The following is a 24116-nucleotide window of genomic DNA, read 5'->3' on the forward strand; positions in this document are numbered from 1 at the left end:
GGGATTCTTTCTCGGCCTCTCTGACAGTTTCCTAGATTCTAACCATCTTGATCACTTACACGAATGAACCTAGAAATAAGGATAGGGAAAAATGAACCATTCTACTGAGACTTGCATCCCGACATGGAAAGTATCTCCTTCCACTCCCACATAGCCATACAACCTCCTGGGACAGGCAAAACAAAGTAGGAAAAAAAAACTGAAGTTTGAATTTCTAAGTCATGTCAGATCAGAGTTCCGCAGTAGTGCAATTTTCCAGTTAGAAATGCTTCATGTAATTGGCAAGACCTAATGCCATCCTGATTTTAAGTTCCTCATTTAGTGTTTACAGTGCTATACATTTTGGAAGAGTTCCTGTAATTTGCTATATTTGACAAGCTGAGCTATATGTAGCCACAGTTATGCTTTCAGAAATGAATCTTTACATTTTTTATCATTTCAGCCGCATTGACTGTACTGAGACTTTGACTTGTTTTAGCTGTTGGTGTGTTTCCATTGGAAGTAAAAACATCTATCTATTAATCTGTAAATTAGGCAATAGTCTAATCTTTAAAAGTAATAAAGTGGTGTTCTTGAATAGGAAAACATATTTGCAGGCTGGCCACAACACGAACACATTTTTCATGATCATAACTTTTTTTTAAATGTACCAATGGTAAGGTGATGGTAGGCCTGGACTTTAGGATAATTTATGGACTGCCATGACATATGTGACGAGAAGAGACCAATTACATCTGTTGATCAGGAGGATCCTAGAAGAAATTGCCTCGAATTAAGATCCAAATTTTGGATTGCCAGTCACTGGAAATAGTCAGAGCAGGGTTCAAACAGTGTATCTTTATTGCAAAGAGATAGGAATGCAACCATTAGCTAAAAGTTCACGGTGAATCAATGTAGTGATGTGTCCTTTTAATACTAGGAAGGGGATTTAAAAAAAAAACACATTCATAGGATGTTGGACCCACCCCTAATTCCGCGGAGGGCAATCAAGAGGTAGCCACATAGCTGTGGGTCTAACATCCCTTCTAGGGCATGAGTGAACTAGATAGGTGTTTTACAGTTATTAGACTAGCATTTTATTCCAGATATTTACTGAATTTACATTTCAATCATCTGCCATGGTGGGATTTGAACCCTTAGGGCCAAAATATTAATCTGGGGTTCTGTTACTAGCCCAGTGACATTACCACTATGCCATTGCCTTCCAGTGTTGTGTCATTTCAGTAAATATACAAAACCTGTTTCTGACCTCTCAGAAAAATGCCAGATCATATTGAACCAGGGCAGGTTTAGAGAAATCTGAGTGAGTAACCTGTTCTAGACTGGCAAATCTGGATGTACCCTAATTTTAATGAGGCTGTCTACCTCAAACTTTAGGAATTATTTGAAATTAAATGGCTACAATATGGGGTTCCCATAACTCAGAAACCCCAGCAACTAAAGAAAAGTAGAAGCAGGCCAATCCAGTAGGTGAGTGCTTTTCCATGATGTGAAAGTGCCAGTGTTGCACTGGGGTGGACAAAGTCAGAAGTCAAACGACACCAGGTTATGGTCCAAAAGGTTTCTTTAAAATCACCAAGCTTTTGGAGCAGTGCTCCAAAAGAGTGTTTTTCCAACATTGCTCATGGGCCAAGAGGGGTACAGGAATCCTCCCTCTGAGCCTGACATCAGGTTACTCTCCAACTGTAATTGATCCCTTCCTACAACCGGTTAACCTTCCCTGCACGTAATATTTTCTGTCAGTGGAACCGGAGGCAATTGAAGAAAATGCTATATCTTGTGACCAAGTTTGACCAGACCTCCTCCCTTTTTATTTATATTTCAAGATCACACATTCCATGAGAAGGAGCAAGAGAAGAGTCACTTAGTCCTATTGAGCTCATCTCATCCAAATATAATGCAGCCTCAGAAACCCATCTCCACAATCCCTTTGTCAACAGGGCAAAAAGAAGTGGGTGGGTAAAGTCTGATAACTTCCCAGGATTACTAAGCAAGTCCACAAAGCCACATCAGCGCAATTCTTATCAAGCAGCGAATAAGCAGAGTATCTTAAATTTTAGATATTGCTGAAAAGAGGGAGATGTTGCGGAAATATGTTGTCTTGTACTCATGAGGAAAATTGCTAGATAAGTGCAGGATGAAAAGATTTTGCAATATATCTTTTTGTGCAATATTCAATTTCTATTCTTGTAACTGACCTTAACTGGAAATATGTGGTTTAAATATTTCAAATATGCTAAACTGTTTTAACATTTTCCAATCATAGTGTTTCTGAAGCAATTTATTTTAAAAAATATTCTGCTGCATTTCTACATTTTTAAGTTGCTTCAGGAAGAGCTTATGCAGAGTGATTGTTACACAAGTAACAAAGGGAAATAACGTTTATGCTTTGTTAGCTCGTAAAACCTGTGCTTAAATATGCTTTGTTCCCTTTTTGTAGCTATTCAATAATAATGTGGGAAGTCCTTTCAAGAAAACAGCCATTTGAAGGTTGGTTCCATTCAGTTTTCATTTCATACCTGCTTACTTTATCCTCTAAAAATGTAATTGATACATTTGAATCCATCAATCTCTAATCATCAACATATTTAATTATCAGAACAATAGGAACCACAGGTCAGTCAGCCTGAGTAAGAGAAAGCTAGAAGAATCAGTAAGGAATGGCAACATAACATTTTAGATGGCTGTTGTGGCACAGTGGTAGTGTCCCTGCATCTGAGCCAGGAGATCTGGTTTTAATCCCACTGCCTCCTGAGGTATATGCCAGCATCTCTGTGCAAGATGATTAGAAAGTTTCTTAATCGGACAATTTAAAAGATCCAAATGTGGCTGTGCATAGTTAGTATTGCTCTATGAAAAGGAAACCATGATTACCATATCCGTTGTGAGTTTTTTGAGGAAGTTACTGGCAGGTTAGGAAGGAAGGAGTATTTTTAAATTTTCTGTAGAAATTCAGTAATTTTTTTTAAGATTCCCTACATTGCGGAAACAGGCCCTTCGGCCCAGCCAGTCCACACCGACTCTCCGAAGAGTAACCCACCCAGACCCATCTCCCTCTGACTAATGCACCTAACACTCTGGGCAATTTAGCATGGCCAATTCACCTGACCTGCACATCTTTGGATTGTGGGAGGAAACTGGTGCACCTGGAGGATGTGTGCCGTACAAAAGCTGTTGCGCAAGATAAATGCCCATGAATTTGAGTTCTTTGTTTGCATAGCTGGAGGATTGATTAAAGGTTGTAAACACAGCAGCAACAAACCCCTTACCTTCATGTTTCAGGCTATTGTGGTGCTGCTAGCATCAGAGCAGAGAGTTGGTCATTTACAATCTATTAATGACTTCGGTGAAAGGATGAAGTTGAATGTGTTTAAGTTTGCTGTCATAAGGCAAGCTGTGAAAATAACATGAGATTGCAATTTGAAAAGGGTTATTGAAAAACTACATGAATGAATAAGAAAGATGGAATATTTTGTGGGGAGATATGAAGTCACTCATTTTGATAGGCTAGAAAAATAGAATATTTTGTAAATTATTCAAGAAATTCATGAAATGTTATTCAGAAGGTTTTGGATCTCAAAACACAATTAATATGAAGGTACAGAAAGTAATAAGCAAGACAATTTTTGACTGTCATTACTAAGGTTTCGAATGCAAAGCTTATGAAGTCTTGCTACAATTATAGAAGACTTTGGTGTGTCCTCACCTGAACGATTATGTGCAGCTTTGGCCTCTCTACATAAGGAAAGATATATTTACTTTTTGAGGAGATGCAAGGAAAAACTCACTCCTGTTTTTCTGGAGATTAGTCAGTTGTCCTGTAAGGAGATATGGAATCTGATTTTTTTTCTATATTCTGGATTTTGTGAGAATGAGACACAATCTTATTTTAAACATTTGATTCTGAGTGTTTTGACTGGGTTGATGCTGAAAGGCTGACACCTGTTGCTGGAGATTTGAGTGAATAATCTAGGCCAATACTGCAGCAAAGTATTGAATGGAATGCAGCAAGTGCAGTCTTACAGATGAGGTGTCAAGCTAAGACCTAGTCTATCAGTATTCAGGCTAACATTTTGTCCCTGAGCCAAAATCACCAAAAACAAAATTGTGCAATCTCTTTGTTTCCCCCATTTGAGAGATTTCATTATATGCAAATTGACTGACTGCTGCATTACGTCAGTGAATTTTTAAATGCTTCTAAACAGCCTCATTGGAAATTTGTGGAAAGTACAATTGCGCTTGCTGTTAACTTCATCCTTGTTATTAAAGGTAATTTGAAAAATTGCATAATTACGGCATTCACAACTTTTATCCAACTACAGTGATGAGCATTTAATGCTGTATTGTGTGTTTTGATAACAATGAATATTTTGTTCATGAAATCATATTTTTGATACTTTAAACAAAATGTCTGCATAAGAAAACTTCTATTCAGTTAAATTGGCATCAGCGATGTAAAATATGGAATACTCTAAGTGAAATGTAATTTTGCAGCTACGTTTTTTACCTCTATAGTCTTTTACTCCATTTTCTAACTTTTTCACATTTTGAATGTAAAATGTTTTCCTTTGGCTAATGTTAAGATCCTGAAAATTTCAATTGATATGAAAAAGTGTTAGCTTACAATGTCAGTCAAGTTTCTCCTTTGTAATTCTCTTTTTCCTAGATGCTACAAACCCAGTGCAGGTCATGTTCAGTGTACTGCAGGGTTCCCGACCTGATACCAGCGAGGAGAGTTTACCACTGGACATCCCCAACCGGGAAACACTACTTGGGCTGATGATTAGCGGCTGGTCTCAAAACCCTAATGAACGGCCTTCCTTTATTAGTAAGTTGCTGCAAATATGCAGTTTGTGAGGTGAATAAAACATCGTTATTTGCAACCACCCAACATGATACAAGCGTAGGGTCATTAAATCACTATCAACTGCCATTCTTCAACTCTTGCCTGATTCAGTCATGGCTTGGTTCACATTATTGGTTCAGTGCGATTGTTATTGTCTTAGTTTAAACAACATTCCACTTCTCCTAGTAAATTCTAGACCCTTTATCTGATTCCTGGTCAAACCCAACTGCATGTGTTTCAATAAAACTGACTTTCATCGCAAGACAAAACTCCAAATATGGAATTGGTGACTGATTCTCTTGGATCAGAATCCAAAATACTTTCCCTCCTTTTCACTGTGAATATTCTTTTGTTAGCTTTCTCATTGATAAAATATGGTGAAGTCACCATAGTCCCAGAGAACTGTTTTTTCTCATCAGGAAGAGATTTGGTGGTGTTCTAACCAGGGGGTCATTATTGTTCAGCTGAGGGGGTGAGGTTGAGAAGGTGGGACCTTCATGATGACCTCAACACATGTGGAAATTGAACCCACACTGTTGACATCTCTCTGCATCACAAACCAGCCACCCAGCCAACCAAACTAACCCAAAGGTAGAAAGGCAAGTTTTGAGAGGGATGCGACAGTTTGCAGCAAGATATTTGACGAGTTAAGTAAGTGGGTAAAAAGTTGGCAAATGGAGTATAATGTAGAAAAATATGAAGTTGTCCCTTTTGGAAGGGAGATCAAAAGAGTAGAATACTATTTAATTGGAGAGAAACTTTAGAAAGCTGCAAGACTAAGGGACTTGGGGATACTTGTGCACGAAACACAAAGCTAGCACACAGATGCAGCAGGTAATCAGGAAGGCTAATGGAATATTGGCCCTTATTTCGAAGGAGTTGAAGTGTAAGAGTAAGGAAGTCTTTGTTAAAACTATAAAAGGTGTTGGTGAGACCACATCTGGAATGCAGTTTTGGTCCTCTTATTTAAGAAAATATATCATTTCATAGAGGCAGTTCAGAGAAAGTTCACTAAGATGATTCCTGGTATGGAAGGATGGTCTTATGAGCAAACAGATTGGGACTTACTCGTTAGAGTTTAGAAGAATGAGAGATGATCTCAGTAAAATATAAGATTCTTAAGATGCTTGATATGGTAAAAGCTGAGAGCATGTTCCCCTCATGGGCACTTCTCAGACCAGAGGGCATAGTCTCAGAATAAAGGGGTGCCAATTTAAGACTGCGATAAAGAGGCATTTCTGTCCTGAGGGCTGAGAGTCTTCGGACCTCCTTCCCACACAGAGCTGTGGAGGAAGAGTTCTTGGGTATATTTAAAGCTGAGATAGATTGATATGTTATTGATCAATAATGGGAATCACAGTTTATGGGAAAGAGCAGAAATTTAAACAACATGAAGAATGTTCGATCAGCCATGATCATATTGAAAGCAGGCTTGAGGTGCTGAATGGCCCACTCCTCTTCCTATTTCTCATGGTCTAATGAACACCCTATAGCCAACCTTCAATCACACTCACTCATCTTATCATTCTCCAGAATGTGGGTCTCCTTGCAAGCAAGGGCTTTCCCATCCATGAACATAGCCTAGGTGACCCTATTGCATCCAGAGCCTGACCAAACTGGCTCAAGTCTTGCTGAAGTATGAAGTACCCTTCCTGTTGTATAGTTCCACTACCTACCAATAAAGTGGCATTACTCCATCATGAGATTAACACTGATGCTGTGCCTATGATCTCTTTTTCCTTTTCCAAGATATCTGCATCCAGCTAATCACCATAAAGTCTTCATTTTGCATCCACCTCTTAAATCAAAGGTAATTTCTCATTGTTCCCCCTCCATGATGTTTTAAAACAACTAGTGAACCATTTTCACATTTCAAGTTTCAGTTAAATTGCCCTTCACTGTCACCTCTTTGGTATCTCTAGTGGTCACTGAACCTCACCCTAGATGCTAACTCAGGCTGTGTTCAATCATGCAATTCTATGAGGTTTTACAACCTTCAAAGTAACAATGAATATCTTCCTGATTTCAGTTGCTTTTAAATTTATTTACCCAGCATATTTCTGTCATCCTTGGAGACAGAAAAGCCACTTCCTCCTGGAGTTGGTCTCTTAAATCCAATCAAATCATTGACTTATTACTCCCTCCTTGTCAGACCAATTTAATATCTACAATTTCCTGTAAACTGAGTCATCAAGCTATGATTCCAAAACACATTGCATTAAATCAATGTGATGACTTGAAGTTGTTTTGAAAACGTTGGTGTAGCCACGTTTGACCTTATTAAAGTCTTCAAATCCTTGCCATACATTTTGCTGCATCTTTGAAAAACAGTCTTCTGAATATCTGTATTTCTACTGGTGATTAAATCAGCCAAAACAAACATTCCTGAGCACTCTATCACTAAACTGGACTGAAAATGAAATCATTTATGCACCAGCACTTAAACAAAATCTGTGGAAAATATTATTTAATTATATGCTGCTTTTTTTCTTTTGTTCGCATTGTGATTAAAATGTCAATTTTTTTCACATGGAAAAACTTTACTCTCCTCTATATTAAGGAACTATTGAATCACAGACTTTACAGAACTTGTGGTTATCTGGTCAGCATGGCCTGTACTGTTGCTTACTACAATAGAGAATTCTATTCGAAGAATACTTGCAGACCTTCCTTTTTTTATATACTATTTACAAGTTCTTTTACAAAGTTGTTTATTTTTTAAAATACGTGTTTCCAACATCATAATGTTCCAAAGCCTTGGGAAGTGAAATATTTGTTCATCTATTTCTGACTCTGGTATATTCACTAAAAGAGAGATTCCCACTATCTGCTTTGTCAGTAAGATGACCTATTTCAAGCTGAATATCATTCCCTGACTTCACTCCTGCCTCAGCCCATCTGCTGAATCCTTCATTTAATCAATTGCTATCTCCAGCCGATTCAATACACTCCTGGTTGGGTTCCTAAAGCCTGCTCTCCATTGAATGGAGGTCATCCAAGACTCTGCTTGTGTCCCTCCTTATACAATGGGATACAATACTTTGGTTAAATTGGTGAGTGACCCAGTTTGCATTTCCATTGGAAACTTGATGTTATTCCAAGGTAACTAGGAACCTAGTTAGCATTAGACATCTTTCTGAATTGAGCACCTACAGGGGTTGAAGTCCCCTTCCCCGAGTTGTTCTTGGGATGGAAAGGGTTGACTATAATTGTCACACCCGAATCTAATTAGAGGAGAGCAAGATGCTAATGGAATCTTCATTCAGCACTCTCCCACCCAATCACCCAGAGGCCTCGCCACCTCTAAGGGAGCATTAAATTCTGCTGTATGTCTCATTCCATCACTCCCCATACTTACTGATCCCATCAAGCAATGTCTTAAGTCCACATCCCAATTTTCAGTTCCTTCCATGACTTGGTCCTTCATATCTCTGCAATATCTCCGAACTCCATAACTCCCCAAAAAAGCTTCACTCAGCTAGGTCTCATTTGGTCATTTTCACTGCACTGCTGGCTCTGCCTCTGGTTGCCTATCCATCCCCAAAGTCTGGAGATCCCCACCTTCAGTCCCAAAAGTGGAGGATCTGGAGGTGGGAAGGCAATTTCATTGTGCAGAATGGTGGCATCCCAGACCATGCCACCTACCTACCTACCTCCATGGAATGAAGTTCTGAGTAGGAAGGCTGTAGCTCAACCTTTTCACTCCACCTGCAAATTGAAATTTTGAGTGGAATGCAGCCCGGAAGGTAACATGCCCTCAACTGGTCACTTAAGAGTCGGACACAAATACTGGTGAAGAATCAAAGGACTGGACACCGGGAGGTGAGTTGTTGCAATGAAAGTTGATTCAATCTGGGTCATGGACAGTTTGGTCTGGTTTTTTAATGTAAGTTTTTTTAAACTAGCGGAAGATGAAGTGTCATTGCTCAAATGTAATTTATATGTGGAATTCCTTTCACTTTTACACTGCGTAGATGATTGCAGATGAATTCGTGCAATCTTTCCCTGCCACATAATCTCTGTAATCGTGTACAGAAAAAATTCTCTAGTGTCCAATAAGCAAGATTTAGATTAAGTATTAGGTTTCAAAATTTAAAGACAATATGAGAAACCATTAATCTAAAACTTCTTTCTGTTTATAAAGAATGTCTCATGGAATTGGAACCAGTGGTTCGAGCATTTAATGAACTGACTGTACTTGAAGATGTTTTATCGCTAAAAAGAGTAAAAGTAAGTGGATTTTAATTTTTTTTCAAAGTGGGGTGGGCTTCTCTGCTAATTGCCAGGGTTAGTATGTAACGGTCAGTTTTTTTTAAAATTAGCCCCTGGAATTCCTACTAATTAACCCCCTGTGACCATCAGATTCTAAGGTGAACTTGAACTTGAACTTGGATCTTGAGACCCAGGGTAGGGATGCTATCCTCTGCCACAGTTAAGTTTTAGGTTTTGAAATGAGCCTGTCTGAATGTTTTATCACACCTCCATGGCAGGTTTGATTGAAACCCAGACCATCAGGTCCAAAGTTGGGACATTATCAGTGTCACAAGACCCCTGGATTAGAATTAGGTTTCATGTTGACAGTTATACATAATGTGTAATTAGTGCTGGATTCACTTGAATCAGCAGCTTGTTTTATATTTCTCAATGCACTGAGGTATTGGAACAATTGATGTACAGGGGAGAGGTGGCAGATAGAGACCCATGGTGAGATATGACATTGCAACCTGGGTAGGAGGTACCCGAGAGGTTTTTTGGGAGAAAAGTAAAAGAAAAATAAATCTGGATACTTGCTCACCTTTTATTGAATTAGAAGAATGGAGCTAAAGGATACACAGATTAACATGATAAAAGCGAACTTTGCAACTTATCAGGACATTCTCCTTCATTCCAATAAATGGGTGATACGTCAAAAGAGAATCCAATTGGAACGGTGGAGGCAAGAAGAAAAAAAGAGTCTTTTTAAGAAACAGTTCCATACAATCGATAGGAAACATTTGTTATTTTGAAGTTGTGTAAATAAGATGGACTGAATGGCTTTACTCATTTGTAGTTATCTTGTAACCTGGTGCAGTCTTGTGAATATCTTGTCAAGAGAGTTATGCTGCTTGATGCATTTTAAAGCAAAGTAAAAGTTAGTTGCAGGTTGCATGTCCAGTACCTTGGATGAAAGTTGGGCACAGCCATCAGTATAAGGATTTAATCCCAATCGAGTGTACATTAAAATTATTTTACTTTGCAATCCATATGGGATGCAGAAGCAGAACTCAGTTGCTGATGCCAACATGGATCACTAACTTACTGTCCGTATAGTTAAATGTTCGTTTTTTTAATTCATTTCACGGGTTGAGAGCACCATTGCTAGGCCTGCATTGATTGTCCATCCCAAATTGTCCAAAGGGCAGTTAAGAGTCAGCCACATTGCTGTTGGTCTGAAGTCACATGTAGGCCAGACCAGGTGAGGATGGTAGTTTCCTTCCCTAAAGATAATTCCTGAACCAGATGGATTTTTCCCAACAGTCAACAATAGTCATTATGAGACTCTTCTTCCCAGATTTTTATTGGATTCTGATTCCTCCATCTGCTGTGGCAGGATTCCCCTCTGGGTCCCCAAAACCTTACATGGGTCTGTGGATTAACAGTGATTAATACCACTGGGCCATTGCTTCCCCATTTATTGTTTAGTATTCTGGTAAAATCAGCAGGACATTTAATTATGATTGAAACTAAATTTAGTTTTTTTATTTTTCTTTTGCAATTATAGGGGAATTTTAATTCAAACACGTTTTCAGCATCATATGAAAAAGTCAATGGAGATTTGAAGTCCCTTAATATACCAGTACAGGTAATAAACATTTATTTTACTTCTGGTATCTGTTTCTTTTAAAGATGTAGTGAACCTGATGTATTTTTTAAAGTACTTTGACATTAGACTCTTGATCAGAATAGTTCCTGTTATGTACATGTCATCATAAAGCAGAAATTGGAGGGGAATGGGGCATATTATTGTGGGCCTTGTTTTGTACAAATTAAAGGAGGATTTAAAATTGAGGAAACAGTTGGCCCAGTTGCAACATATTATAAAAGCTACAATGAAAGCTGTTTGAAAATGTAACTAGAGAAGTTAGTATTGAAACTAAAATAGCTTATGGCTTTGCACCAGGAATGAATTATGCCTGATCAATTTCTCCAATTTATCAGTGCAGTTAAAGGGAGTTCTTCTGAGTGAAGATGCTGTTTCATGAATAGTGAAGCAATAAGGTCAGCTGTAATGTCATGTGACTTCACTAGTTAAGTATTCGTGTTGATGTGAAATTGGATCTTATATGACACAGAATCTTGCTCTGTAGCTTACAATCATGTCTGATGAAGCAATAAACATAGTTTAACAATCAAGTCATCTGGCCTGACCTCGTAGCAAGACTCAAAGAACCCACATGAGAAAATAATAAAACAGTCGTGGTGCTCCTTTCAAGACTGAAGGAAATGTAGAAATATCCCTAAGTTGCTGTTAATTCTAATTAGTTAAGGGTACAGTTGATACAGGTGAGAATCAAGTCATTGTCAGCTCTGAAGGGCACCACTGGGCAGGGCAAACCAGTGAGGACCATGTTCTCAGTAAACTAATTGGGATGGGGAGCGGGGGAATCCTCATACATTCACCTTAGCTTATCTGCAACTCCTTTATTACACCTATCATCCAATTATTCCTAATTCTTTCTGCTGCCATCCTCTTTGTCTTCCAGAAAAGATCTATAGCTTTTCACCTCTGATCAAATGGCCAAAGTACTGGTGTTTTCTTATCCAAATATAATTTTTAGAGTTTTTATTTGTTCTTGCAATTTGAAATACCTCTTAATTTGTGCATGAGGTTTCTAATGCATACAGAAAGATAAAAGAATGTAGCATCTTATCAATTTTGTTTCTTTGTTACAAACTCAAGTTTCCTTGTTGGTCACAGATTCTTCATCTTCACAAAATAACATCTGGCTATCTCTGTCTTCCTCCTAAGTTCTACATCATATCTGCCATCTTCTCTTATTATTTGTCCTAAGTAGACAAACATATCGAATTGTTCCAGTGTGATACCATCCACTGAAACCTTAATTGTAGTTTCTTATACATTCTTTCACATCAGCATTTATTTTTGGAGTTCATACTCAACCCATAGTCTAAACATTTAGCTTTTAATTGCTGTATAATATTTTGTCAGTTTTTTCTGTGTACTGGTTGAATAACGTTAACAGTACACAGCCTTATCATGCTCCCCTCTTCATTTTTCGGTTTGTCCCTTTTCTACCCTGATGCTGGTCCCAAGATCAGTTTTCTTAACTTTTTATGCTTCTGCTTATTGTATTCTATCCAAGCAGTAAGTATTTCAGGTTTGTTGGCCTTGTTTGCTTTGTGAGCATTACAGTTCTTTTAGGTTACAGAGCTGCTATAAGTAAAGTGTTCAGAGAGCATTAGCTTCTTGTGCTGTGGAAAGCACCTGTAGCATGATGTGTGAGTGATTCTTTCCTACTGATCAGCAGAGAAGTAGCCACACATGTAATGGTCTTTCTGGCTGCCAGATCACTAACCTGTCAACAGTCCAATTTAAAGAGATATCTGTTGTTACCAGAGACAGATTTAGTGTTATGTAACATTACTTGAATTGTAGATAATGTTTTTGCACATCAGACCTTTCAACTTTACTAATATTAAAGTGATTTGGTATCTGTTTAAATCATGTTTTCTGTCTTTTTGTTTCCCTATTTAATTTGTTTCTGTTGTATGCTAGGCTATGAATCCGGAACCACATTCCTTGTCCTCCCATCAGGAAGATATCTCCTTTCGGCAGTCAGCTGGAGTTCTCCATCAGTTTCCGACAGCTCCCTCACTTCCAACGTACAACATTATGCCTTCAGTATCAGAAAACAGTGATATCAGTAAGTGGGGCTGATGTATTGCTTGCTGTGTAGCTGGGAGTAGAGTGAGTCATTAAAACCAATACAGAGGTGACCAGGCATGAGCTGCCTGAGGAAGAATTGATAAGGAAGGAAGAGGCCGTAAGTGGAATACTTTGAGAAATGGTGAGGGATGCAGGAGCAATAGTGTAGTGAGATGATTCGGGGATTTTAGAACATGTATCATCTACAAGATTAATTTGTGGCGTTACTGAAAGGAATGAAGTGAGCGAAAAGAAGATGACACTTGAAGGAAAATTAGAAACACAAGGAAGGGATCTAAAGTTTATTATTGCATCAGTCACTTTTAAAAGTCAGGAATTTCTGAGTGAATGTTTGCAAGTGGAGTTGTTATTTAGAGTGGTGATTCCCAAGCAGAGGGCTTGCAAAACACTTTCAAAGGTCTGTCACCATGATCCTATGGCTGACACTACCATCTTTCAGTCTAATCCTGAATTCAGCTCATTTCCTGATCAACAAGTAAGATGGTTAGTTCTCGCTCTCTCTCCTCATGCTGTAGTGGTCCTACCTTTTGAGTCAGGAGACCTGGGTTCAAATCCTAACTGCTCCAGAGTTGTGTAATAACATCTCTGAACAGGTTGATAAGAAAATATAAAGCCATGTTACCGACCGTATGTTTAATAGTTTTCAGATCCAATAATAGAGGCTGTAAAAATTACTGTTGTAGATTCTACTGAACTGAGAATTTGTCAGCTAATTCTGGTGTGGGCAGGTTGTGACCATAAACAGCCACTATTCATTCTGCCATTTGGACAAGAATGATCTAATTAACACCGTAACAAAATCACTTGAGCTGAATGTGCAATTCTTACTTTTCAATCCATCTGCTATATTCTTTCAGAGCTTTCTCTTTGTCAAAATTGTAAAATAAAAGCCGCCAACAAAAAAAAAGGCTCCATAGTCATCTTACCTAATGGCACTTCCAATAACACATGTGACCCGTGTGGAAAAAGGGAAGATCTGAAGTTTTGATCGCAAAATAAGGTGCAGGCAATATCCCAGTAATGATGAACGGTAGTGATATGGGTTAGAAGTGTCAGCAGACAGATGCTGTTCCCTGTAGCCATGACCCTTCTCCATTGCCAGAGCCAAGAATCTTCTACGAAGTGGCGATGACCCTTGAAATGGAGGGGGGTGAGATTTCAGTTGTTGTGGTCCACATATGAACCTACATCATAAACTGAATCAGAAGTAAATGCTTAGCTGAAAGATTTTGAGTTAGTATTCAAACTGAAATACTGAACAGTACAATTAATTGTCTATTAATCATTTGCAATTTGCCAGTGTACTGTTGAAAGAGCCACACATATGTAGAATAATGTAGCAGTATGGGTAAAGACAAACCGAGATGGATAAGAAGTTTAACAGTAGCTGGAAATTACTGAGTAAGATTCATGCAGGGAATAGTTGTATGAAATGAAATTAGAGTCTCTACCTGAATGATGCCCGATAAGATAGATACATTTTTATCACAAAGGTCTGCACGGTGGTTCAGTGGTTAGCACTGCTGCCTCACAGCACCAGGGTCCTGTCTGTGTGAAGTTTGCACATTCTCTCTGTGTCTGCATGGGTTTCCTCTGACAATCCAAAGATGTGCAGGTCAGGTGAATTGGCCATGCTAAATTGCCCACAGTGTTAGTCAGGGGTAAATATAGGGTAGGGGAATGGGTTTGGGTGGGTTTCTCTTCGGAGGGGTGGCGTGGACTTGTTGGGCCGAAGGGCCTGTTTCCACACTATGTAGAGAATCTAATCTAATTTTAGAAAGGTAAATGGTTTAGATTTAATTGCCATTATAGAGACCTAGTTACAAAAAGAACGTAATAGTTACCTTTTGAGTTGTAATTATCTGAAATAATATTTTGTCTTATTTTAATGATTTCTTTTTCAGCCTTTGGATGTTTACCAAAGCTTGTTTTTATTTTCCCTATGAACTTGCTGTTTTAATTTTAGCTATTGGACTTTAAAAGCTATGCCTCTGAAACAATTCATCTGTGACCTTGGGTATAAACTATAATAATGGTTTTCAGCTCTTGGATGTAGACAAAGCTTGGGAACTGGTGGTCTACATAATAGGTATGAAAGGAACAGTTGTAAGTTAATGGATGAATTGCACATGATTTTCCAAATCCTCTTTATGTTTGGGAACAGTCCAAATTTGACTGGAAATAAAATTTGTAAGTTGACAAATATAAAGTCACTTTTCAAGAAATTAGGAGTTAACTGGGAACTACAGGCCACATAGTCTGATATCAGTCATGAAAAGCCCCCTGGAATCTATAATTAAGGAAGTCTTAACAATGCATTTAGAAAAGCATAGTATGATTAGAACAAGGCAAATCAAAGTGAAATTTTGTTTGAGCATGTAGCAAGTGGAATAAAGGAATCTCATGGATGCCAGTACTCTTGGATTTCCATGAAAGCATTTGTTAAGGTGGCAACACAAAGTTGAAAGGCAAAATAGAGATTCATGGAATTAGTGGTAATGTATTAGCAAAAATAGAGGATTATTTAATGGACAGGAAGCAAATAGTAGGTATCAGAGCATTGAAGTTAGTGCTAATTAGGATATATGCTACATTTTGTCAAGGAAAGGAGATGAGATGTTGTCAAGGAGAGTCTGGGAGTGATGAATACATGACTGGTTCAGATGTAGAAAATAATAATTTAAAGTTAAGTGATATGATGGAAAAAAAATTAGGCTTTGGGTGCATATCTTCCATTTAGAACTGTTGTGTTTACCTGAGAAGAGGTTGATAATATCAACCTTTAGTCTCCCCAACTGGTATAGCAAGAAGAGACCAATCATTGTGGTTACTAGCAGCAAATAGCTCTGGATGAGTCATTTTAAGTGAGAAAGTTATCAATACAGAGCTGATCTCCCCATGCAAGCAGCATCATGGGCAGCATCTGGGCAACATCAATTGTGCACAAATAAATTTCTTGTTGCTTGTGTATTCTCAGGGCCATGTATAAAACTTCTTTGCATTGCATGTCAGGGCACTCGAGCAAAATAATGAATCTATTACTTTTATTCTTGCATGGAATCCATCACAGGGAAGGTTAATATTTATCTATTCCTAGTTGTTGTTGAAAAGTAGTGATGAGTTACCTTCTTGAAACACTATGTAATGCATCTAATGTGGATGCTCCTGCGATGCTAAACAGAATTCCAGAATTTAGATCTAGCAACAGTGAAAGAATGGCAAGATAGTTCCAAGTCAGCTGAGGCAGAGGACTTTCAAATGTAGGTTTTCTTCATGTTTCAGTCTAAGTAACACGAGGTATGGTTCAAAATTAGTTCACATTTTAAATGCTATCTTAATGCCATTTCTATGCTTATGCCATTTACTTCTGCAGACTTCTAAAAGGATGTGTCTATATTTCTAGAAACATCTATTAATTTTCAAAAAAAACATACAAAATAAGGAAGAAAGCATTTTAACCTGTGTACATAATCTTTTCCTGCTTCTTCTGAATATCTCCTCATAGGAAGCACAGATGAAAATGTTTTGTCTAGTTTAAAATGTCAACATGAAGAACTGTACACACCATCTTTAGTCTCACCCAGTGAAGAAGACAGTTTGCCTCAGACGATGATATGCCAACCAGATGACACATTTATACCTAAAAAGGTATTTCCTGAAAGTGAACCAGACAGTGGATCAGGATTGATACCATTCCAACTTTGCTCTGGTGAGTACAGATTTAGTTAAACACATAGAACTTAATCTATGTAATTATGATTGAAGAAACTGAATTTTTGTATTCCTAGAAAATTGCAGCTAAATGTAAAATGCATTTGTGTTTTATGCTGATCTTCAAAAGTTTTTATATTGCTAGAAGCTGTGATTTCACTTCATAGTATACAAGTAACATGATTAATTGGAATAGTGTGAAAGCAGAGACATTGTTAGAAATGGCTGAGCTGTGAAATGGAATGGATTGTGAGAAGGTCAGTTTATGAGGGATTTTCCACCTTGCATTTTACATTTACTTTTATAGAAATGATGGCCTTCCAAAGGCTGTATGGGCTACTGTAGTTCTCAATTTTTTCCAAGTCATAATATGTCATAAAATATTTGTAGGCTGGTGCAAAAATGGCATGTTGTTCACTTGTTAGCTAGAAAAAATGTAAAAGCAGAGTATTACTTAAATGAAGACAACCATAGAAGTTGTAGCTGGGAAATTTAGGTGTTCTAGTGCATGAGTCATAAAAGACTAGTACGTAGCTACAACATGAAAATTAAGAAGATTAATATAATGCAATATTTGATTGAGAGGTATTGAACATATAAGTAAAAAGTTATGTTTAAATCATGTGGGATATTGGTGACACTACATTTCGAATACTTTATTCAGTTTTAGTCTCCATGTTTGTGGAAGGATGTAAATCATTTGGAGATAGTTGAGGGATGCATTCTTAGATCGATACCTGAAATGAGTGGGCTGTCTTTTGTGAATATGATGAACAGGCTGGAGTTTAGAAAAGTAAGAGGTGATTTGACTGAGGTGTATAAGATCCAAATAGTCTTGATAAGGTGGATATGAAAAGAATGTTTCCGGTTGTGGGTGAGTCCAGAACTAGGAAGAGCATTATTTTTATCATCAGATGTCATCCTTTCAGGATAGAGTGACAAGGTTTCTTTTTCTCCATTCTTAGGGTTGTGTGACTTTGGAACTCCAGAAGGCATTGGAGTTTGGGGGGGGGGGGGGGGGGAATTAACTTATTTTTAAGCAGAAGTTGAAATATTCTTGTTATGCGGAGGAATCAAAGATTATTAGAGGTAAATGGGAATGTGCAATTCAGAAATCTGAGATCAGCAATGATAATGGTGAATGGGAAGGCAGGCTCAAACTGCCAGATAGTCTATTCCTGGTCTTATTCTGCATGTTCATATATGTATAAATTCCTGGATAAAAAAATGTTTGATTAGGGTAACTATATTCATTGCTTCTGTGAACATTGCCTTATGAACTAATTCCAGTGTACATTACCACTTCATTTAAATCATTAGATATTTATGGTGTTCTGATTCAATGTTGTCTTGTAAATTATCACCTGATCACACTCTTACAAATGAAAGGTTTTTTTCAAAATTGAAACTTGAATTTATGGTACCTTTTAAAATGGTAGGTCAGGATAGGAATATTTGCTTATCCTAGTGATTATTGTCTTTTGGAACTCCAAAAATGCACTTTTCAGTTGGCTTTAGAGCCTACGGATATCAGCAAGCATCTGCAAATATAGTTTTTAAACATCTGCAAATATGCAATCTTGAATTTGCACTTTTTTAATTTCCACTAAAAATCCTAAGTCAGCCACTTTTCATCAAGCAAATGAAAATGGTTCCCAGTTTTGATTAAGCTTGCCCTCAAATTGATAATTTGTAGACTTGCATGAGTTAAACAAATTTGCCTTAAAATGAGAGCGCTCTTTGGATCACATCTGTTCTAGAGTGGAGCTTCCACTTGTAACATCTTAAAATCCTGGGGGCTAGCACATTTCAACAATAAAGTTTTGCATTTGGGGCACCCACTTATTTAGCAACGGAATTTGGCAGTAAACCCAGCTGCAACGTAAATGGATGGCTGGAGTTTTTTTTAGATTACTTACAGTGTGGAAACAGGCCCTTCGGCCCAACAAGTCCACACCGACCCGCCGAAGCGCAACCCACCCATACCCCTACATTTACCCCTTCACCTAATACTACGGACAATTTAGCATGGCCAATTCACCTAACCTCACATTTTTGGACTGTGGGAGGAAACCGGAGCACCTGGAGGAAACCAGCGCAGACACAGGGAGAATGTGCAAACTCCACACAGACAGTTGCCTGAGGCGGGAATTGAATCCGGGTCTCTGGCGCTGTGAGGCAGCAGTGCTAACCACTGTGCCACTGTCCCACCAGTTAATGGGAATTCAGGGGCAAACTTTACACAGGTTGGGAGTCAGACCTATCCCACAGGAAAATGTTGTGCTTGTTGGAGGTCAGTCATCTCCGCTCCAGAGCATCTCTCCAGGAACGCCGCTGGATGTCCTAGACCCAACCATCGTAAATCGATTCGTTAATGATTTTCCCTCCATCATAAGATCAGAAATGGGTATGTTTGCCAATGATAGCACTGTGTTCAGCACCATTCATGATGACTCAGATACTGAAGTAGTCAATGTTCAAATGCAATGAGATCTAGACAATATCCACGCTTGAGTTGAAAAGTGGCCAGTAATATTCACGCCACACAAATGCTAGCAAATGACCATTTACAATAACGCGCATTCTAAAAGACATTTTGTCTATGGCCTCCTGACATTCAATGGTGTTACTATCACTGAATCCCCTTTTCATCATCCCGGGGTTACCATTGATCAGAAATACAACTGGACCCACCATAAACAGTAGCTACAGGAGCAGGTCAGAAGCTAGGAATGTGGCAAATGACTCACTTCCTGACTTGCCAAAGCCAGTCCATTGTTGACACAGTATATGTTAGCAGTGTGATGGAATAGTCCCTACTTGCCTGCATGAATGCAGCTCCAAGTACACTCAAGCTTGATAGTATCCAGAACACAATTTCTAGAATCCACTCCATCAACTTGTGGTACTCAGTGCACACTGCTGCTACTATCTACAAGGTGCATTGCAGAAATTCACCAAGGATCTGGAGACAGCACATTCCAAACCTATGACCACTTCCACCTAGAAGGGCAAGGGCAACAAATATATGGGAACAGCACCACCTGCAAATTCCCATCAAAGTCAGTTACTATCCTGACATGGAAATATCTTGTCATTCCTTCACCTGTCGCTGGGTCAAAATTCCTGCCATTACCTACCTAATAGCACTGTGAGTCCCCTTACAACACATGGATTGCAGCAGTTCAAGAAAGCAGTGCACCAACACCAAGGGAACATGAAAGGCAACTAGGAACAGGCAATAAATGCTGACCAGCCAGTAACATCCACCTTCCACGAAGAAAAATAAAATTAATATGATTAAATATTGAAACACGGCGCTTGCTTGTTTTTGATACGCTAGTGCCTTTGAAAATAAACCTTCCATGGGCTTAACCATAGTGGTTGCAAGAACATTCAGACGTCCTTGATGTTTATAACATTTTGTCTAACCTTCATGGTAATGAGTCAGAAAATCACCAATGGAGATGCATAATTCCAAATCCACAGAAACCTTTAAATGCGAGAAGGGTAGGGAGAGGACAAATTGGGCAGAAACTGAGGAGCCACGAGAAATATTGTCCCAGCACTTCCATCATCGACTTCTCTACACTTTGGATGCTGGTCAAGTCTACACAGATATTTGAATGTTGGTTTCTGCCTCAAAAAGTACAGACCCTAAAAATGTATAAAACACTACCATTGGCTGACTCTTGAGCAAACAACGACAATGCAGGTATTTTAATCCTTGCACCTTCGTTATGTTTGTATTTTGACCCATTTATTGACATATACCTTCCCTGCAGGTTTCATCACCGAGAGTGTGTCTCACGGTTTGGCTCACCAGTGGATTCAAAGCAAAAGGGAGGATATTATCAATCAGATGACAGAGGCATGTCTGAATCAAGCCTTGGATGCCCTAATTTCCCGTGACTTAGTAATGAAAGAGGATTATGAGCTCATCAGCACCAAACCCACAAGAACAGCAAAAGTCCGACAACTTTTGGACACGAGTGACAACCATGGAGAAGACTTTTCCAGAGTTATTGTTCAGAAGTTAAAAGACAATAAACAGATGGGGCTTCAACCTTATCCAGAGCTGTCTTCAATATCTAGTCCATCCTCTTACTTGAGCCTGATGTCAACTCAACTCAAAATCAAATGACTGTTATTCAGACAAAGCAAAATGCTGCAGATCCTGGAAATCTGAAGTAAAAGGAGAATGCTGGAAATATTCAGCAGATTAGGTGGGATCTACGTACACAGTTAATGTTTTCAGGTCAATGGCCGCTGTTCAGTATTCCTCAAATTCTTTTTTGTTCTGGATCATTTAAGCAATGTCGTGGTGGATTTATCATCAGTGTATTTGTACTGTACTGAAGCTGTACCCATTTGAAAGTACGATGTTGTAGAAGTTAGTATGGTTTTCCTTTGACCCAAGAGTTCATAACAGCATTCATGTAGTCAGGTGACTGCTCCTCATTGTTGTCTATGCTTATGATTGTCTAGACTTCTTCTTTTTGAGTTTGTTAATGTACTTTTACCAAACTGTTACATTGAATGTTACCACAATATAGAATATCTCATCTTAAAGGGAATAGAGGCTTTTATTCTTATTATTTCCTCACTGAACTCCATTGATTTAATGGCTTCCCAATAAGATGACCCCACAATCTTGATGAATGAATATGTTACCTCACACCTGAATGTTTAGAAATAGATTTTAGATGGTCTCAGGCAGGAACATGCTGCTTTCTATCTGTTTCCAAAAGTTAGATCCTTATTATCACTTGTACAGAAACTTAAGTTTGGGTTAACTGGGAGAACACCATAGCGGTTTGAGGGGAAGAATTGCCTGTGCATGCATTAAAATGGAATGGGCATATATAAAACCGTAGCAGTCAGAAGGCTTTCAGCAACACTTAATTGCCAAGTTAATCCGTTTTAAAAATGTTTGTCAAGAATAAAGGGGAGTCAGAGAGGAGAGACAAACTGAAGAGAGAAAAACAAAATGGAAGGGGAGTTGGCAGATGAGAGGTTGTGCTGGGCACTTGACCTCCAACTTGGTTGCTGAAGTGACGGTGGTGAGATGGGATAGTTCTCTTTGTTACCTCATGGTGCTATTTGCATCAGTGTTGTAGAATGCCCTTCAGGAACTTGAACATGTTCCAATTTATCAGTTCAACCCTGAATGGTTGTTGCACATGTCCTTCTGTCAAATGGCACTGCTCTACAGTTGGCATTCTAATCTTGCACATAATGAAGACACATCCCCACGGTTTTTTGGTAGAGATGGCACAAATAGTTGGGAATGTTGTTACAAGTGTGACCAGCTATACCAGACTGCCTGCTCAAAACATGGCATCCTGTGATTGGATTGTGCCATAGCATTAGTCTACTATGTTAGAACAATCTCTGATAAAGACTCACTGCTCAATCTCGCAAACAGACTGCAATCCTATGATTTTTGCCAACAAAATGTCTATCATGGTAGAAATGGCAGATGGACTGAAAACTCCCAGTCCTGCCTATCTTCATGGTCATGTTCCCAGAGGAACTTGAGTCAGCTTCTGGAGCCCAGGATTGTAAAGCATGAAGTGTCCACAGTAGATCTGTAAGACCTTGTGCATTTCTTTGAGTAGCCATGGTGTCCCTTTGTTGACCTGTACTTGATATGGTCCCTAGGCACCTTTTGGGGAAATAACATAGTTTTTGGCTGCCCTCTCTAATCAACAAAAACAGGCCTTTAAATGTGTGTAAAAAGTGCATAAACTCAGGAACTGTCAGAAAACTTGTCAAAATCATTGATCAAAACTCTTAAGGCATACTTCGGAAGTCTTGTTAGGACCTGTCAGAAACAACTGTCAAAGGGAGCTGTTTGGCATTTAAAAGCGCTACCTTTCATATATTTGAAGAAAAGTATGCGCTGTTTTTTAAAAAAAAAACTCGTTATTCTGTTTCACATTTGTTGCCAAACATCTGAGAACATCTATTACTGGATTAATCAGCATGTTTGATTTCACAACTGTTCATTATCACAGTATCATGTGCTATTTCACAGTTTGACCACTGCAAGTAATTCTAGAAGATTTGAAATGGGACTATGAATTCCAAAGCTTGTTTTAAGAGATAGAGCAGTTGAGTGCAGTTGTAACACATCTTATCATTGAAGGAAGGTAAATGCAGCGAATGAGTTATTATGATTTAAATATAGTGTAAAGTCTGCAATAAATACCTAAATTAATTTCAGTAATCCTTAATTTATCTTACCTGTACATAGATCCTGAGCTGTGCCCATGATGGCTCAAGGGGGCGTTGCTACAGATATATGATTGAAGTCTAGTGAGTGAGGGACATATGAAGCCATGAGTTGGCAGTAAATTGGAATAGTGGGCATAATGGGTGAGGCCAGGGAGTTGGTTGACATGAAGGTTATAAGGGATTATGGGGTGGGTACAAGATCATACGTTGACATGAAGAGATATGGAAGTAGGGAAGGGAGTCATAGATTGACATGGAGACCCTGAATGGCCAGGTATGGTTACAGGACATGATGCGGAACAGATGGACATGGTGCAAGAGGAATTACAATAGGGTTAGGGGTAGAGGGGTGTTTAATGTTTCAAAATGTTTAAATTTTGCCCAGGGTGGATATTCTGTGAAGCTTCACTCTACACTTGGCACCCGTTCACTACTGTAACCAGACTGTAGTTCTGTAAGACGTGACGATTCTCCTTGATTGTTTGACCCAGAAGACTTCAGACAATCAATGATCCTGTTCACCTGTTTGAATCCTCAAACACCGTTATCAGTCAAATTTGGAAACTATTATTCACGTATAGATCTGTGGTCTGGCAATGCATTATTTTCATTAGAACAAACAACAATAATTAATTAATTTTAAAAACTATTTCTGTTTTTGGTCAACATTAATTAATATTGACTGTCGACAATATCAGACAATAACAGAAATGCTTCTCGTTGAATGTAGCAACACTGGCAGGTTGACACTTTTAATAAACCTTTATTTATGAAGGATGTTTCGTTTAGCGCAAATGGAACTGATATTTTGTTTTTGTTTCTATGTATAATTCCATTTTAGCTTCCTGCATCCTAAGCATAGTGATGCAAACCTATCTGAAAGAGAGCAGAGAAAGAGTATGCTTTTGTCATTGGGTGTTCCGTCAGAAGTATCCTATGTTATGTTACACCGGCATTAATGTACCTTAGTGGTGACATTGGATCCCTGGTCCCAGATCCCAAGACCGTCACCTACATTAATGGCCTGTCAGAGTAAGATGCTACTTGCAGAGTTGGGTGGGTAGATGGGAACAAAGGAGAAAGTGAGGACAGGAGATCAGAGCTGAAAATGTGTTGCTGGAAAAGTGCAGCAGGTCCAGCAGCATCCAGGGAGCAGAAGAATCGATGTTTCAGGCATCAGCCCTTCAGGAATCCTGAAGAAGGGCTCATGCCCAAAACGTCGATTCTCCTGCTCCTCGGATGCTGCCAGACCTTCTGTGCTTTTCCAGCAACACATTTTCAGCTCTAGGTTGGAACAAACCATCTCTTTTAAAACTTAGTATCTATCTTTTCTCCAAGCCCCATCACCAGGCAATTCTAATTGGAAATTGC

The 24116-nt window shown here is 38.7% G+C and overlaps 1 protein-coding gene across 1 annotated transcript in view; it reads left to right on the forward strand.

The window, feature by feature from the left end:
- ripk2 (receptor-interacting serine-threonine kinase 2) overlaps positions 1 to 23877 on the forward strand; it is a 50626-nt gene extending 26749 nt beyond the window's left edge. Inside the window, exons 5-11 of the mRNA XM_060823646.1 lie at positions 2441 to 2490; positions 4667 to 4828; positions 8991 to 9076; positions 10608 to 10688; positions 12624 to 12771; positions 16300 to 16503; positions 20291 to 23877. Of these exons, the coding sequence (XP_060679629.1) occupies positions 2441 to 2490; positions 4667 to 4828; positions 8991 to 9076; positions 10608 to 10688; positions 12624 to 12771; positions 16300 to 16503; positions 20291 to 20649 (1090 nt within the window). The 3' untranslated portion in view covers positions 20650 to 23877. The remainder of the gene's footprint in view (positions 1 to 2440; positions 2491 to 4666; positions 4829 to 8990; positions 9077 to 10607; positions 10689 to 12623; positions 12772 to 16299; positions 16504 to 20290) is intronic.
- Positions 23878 to 24116: the final 239 nt, after the last annotated feature.

The sequence above is a fragment of the Hemiscyllium ocellatum genome, chromosome 4 (assembly GCF_020745735.1).
Source record: "Hemiscyllium ocellatum isolate sHemOce1 chromosome 4, sHemOce1.pat.X.cur, whole genome shotgun sequence".
NCBI classification, from domain to species: domain Eukaryota; kingdom Metazoa; phylum Chordata; class Chondrichthyes; order Orectolobiformes; family Hemiscylliidae; genus Hemiscyllium; species Hemiscyllium ocellatum.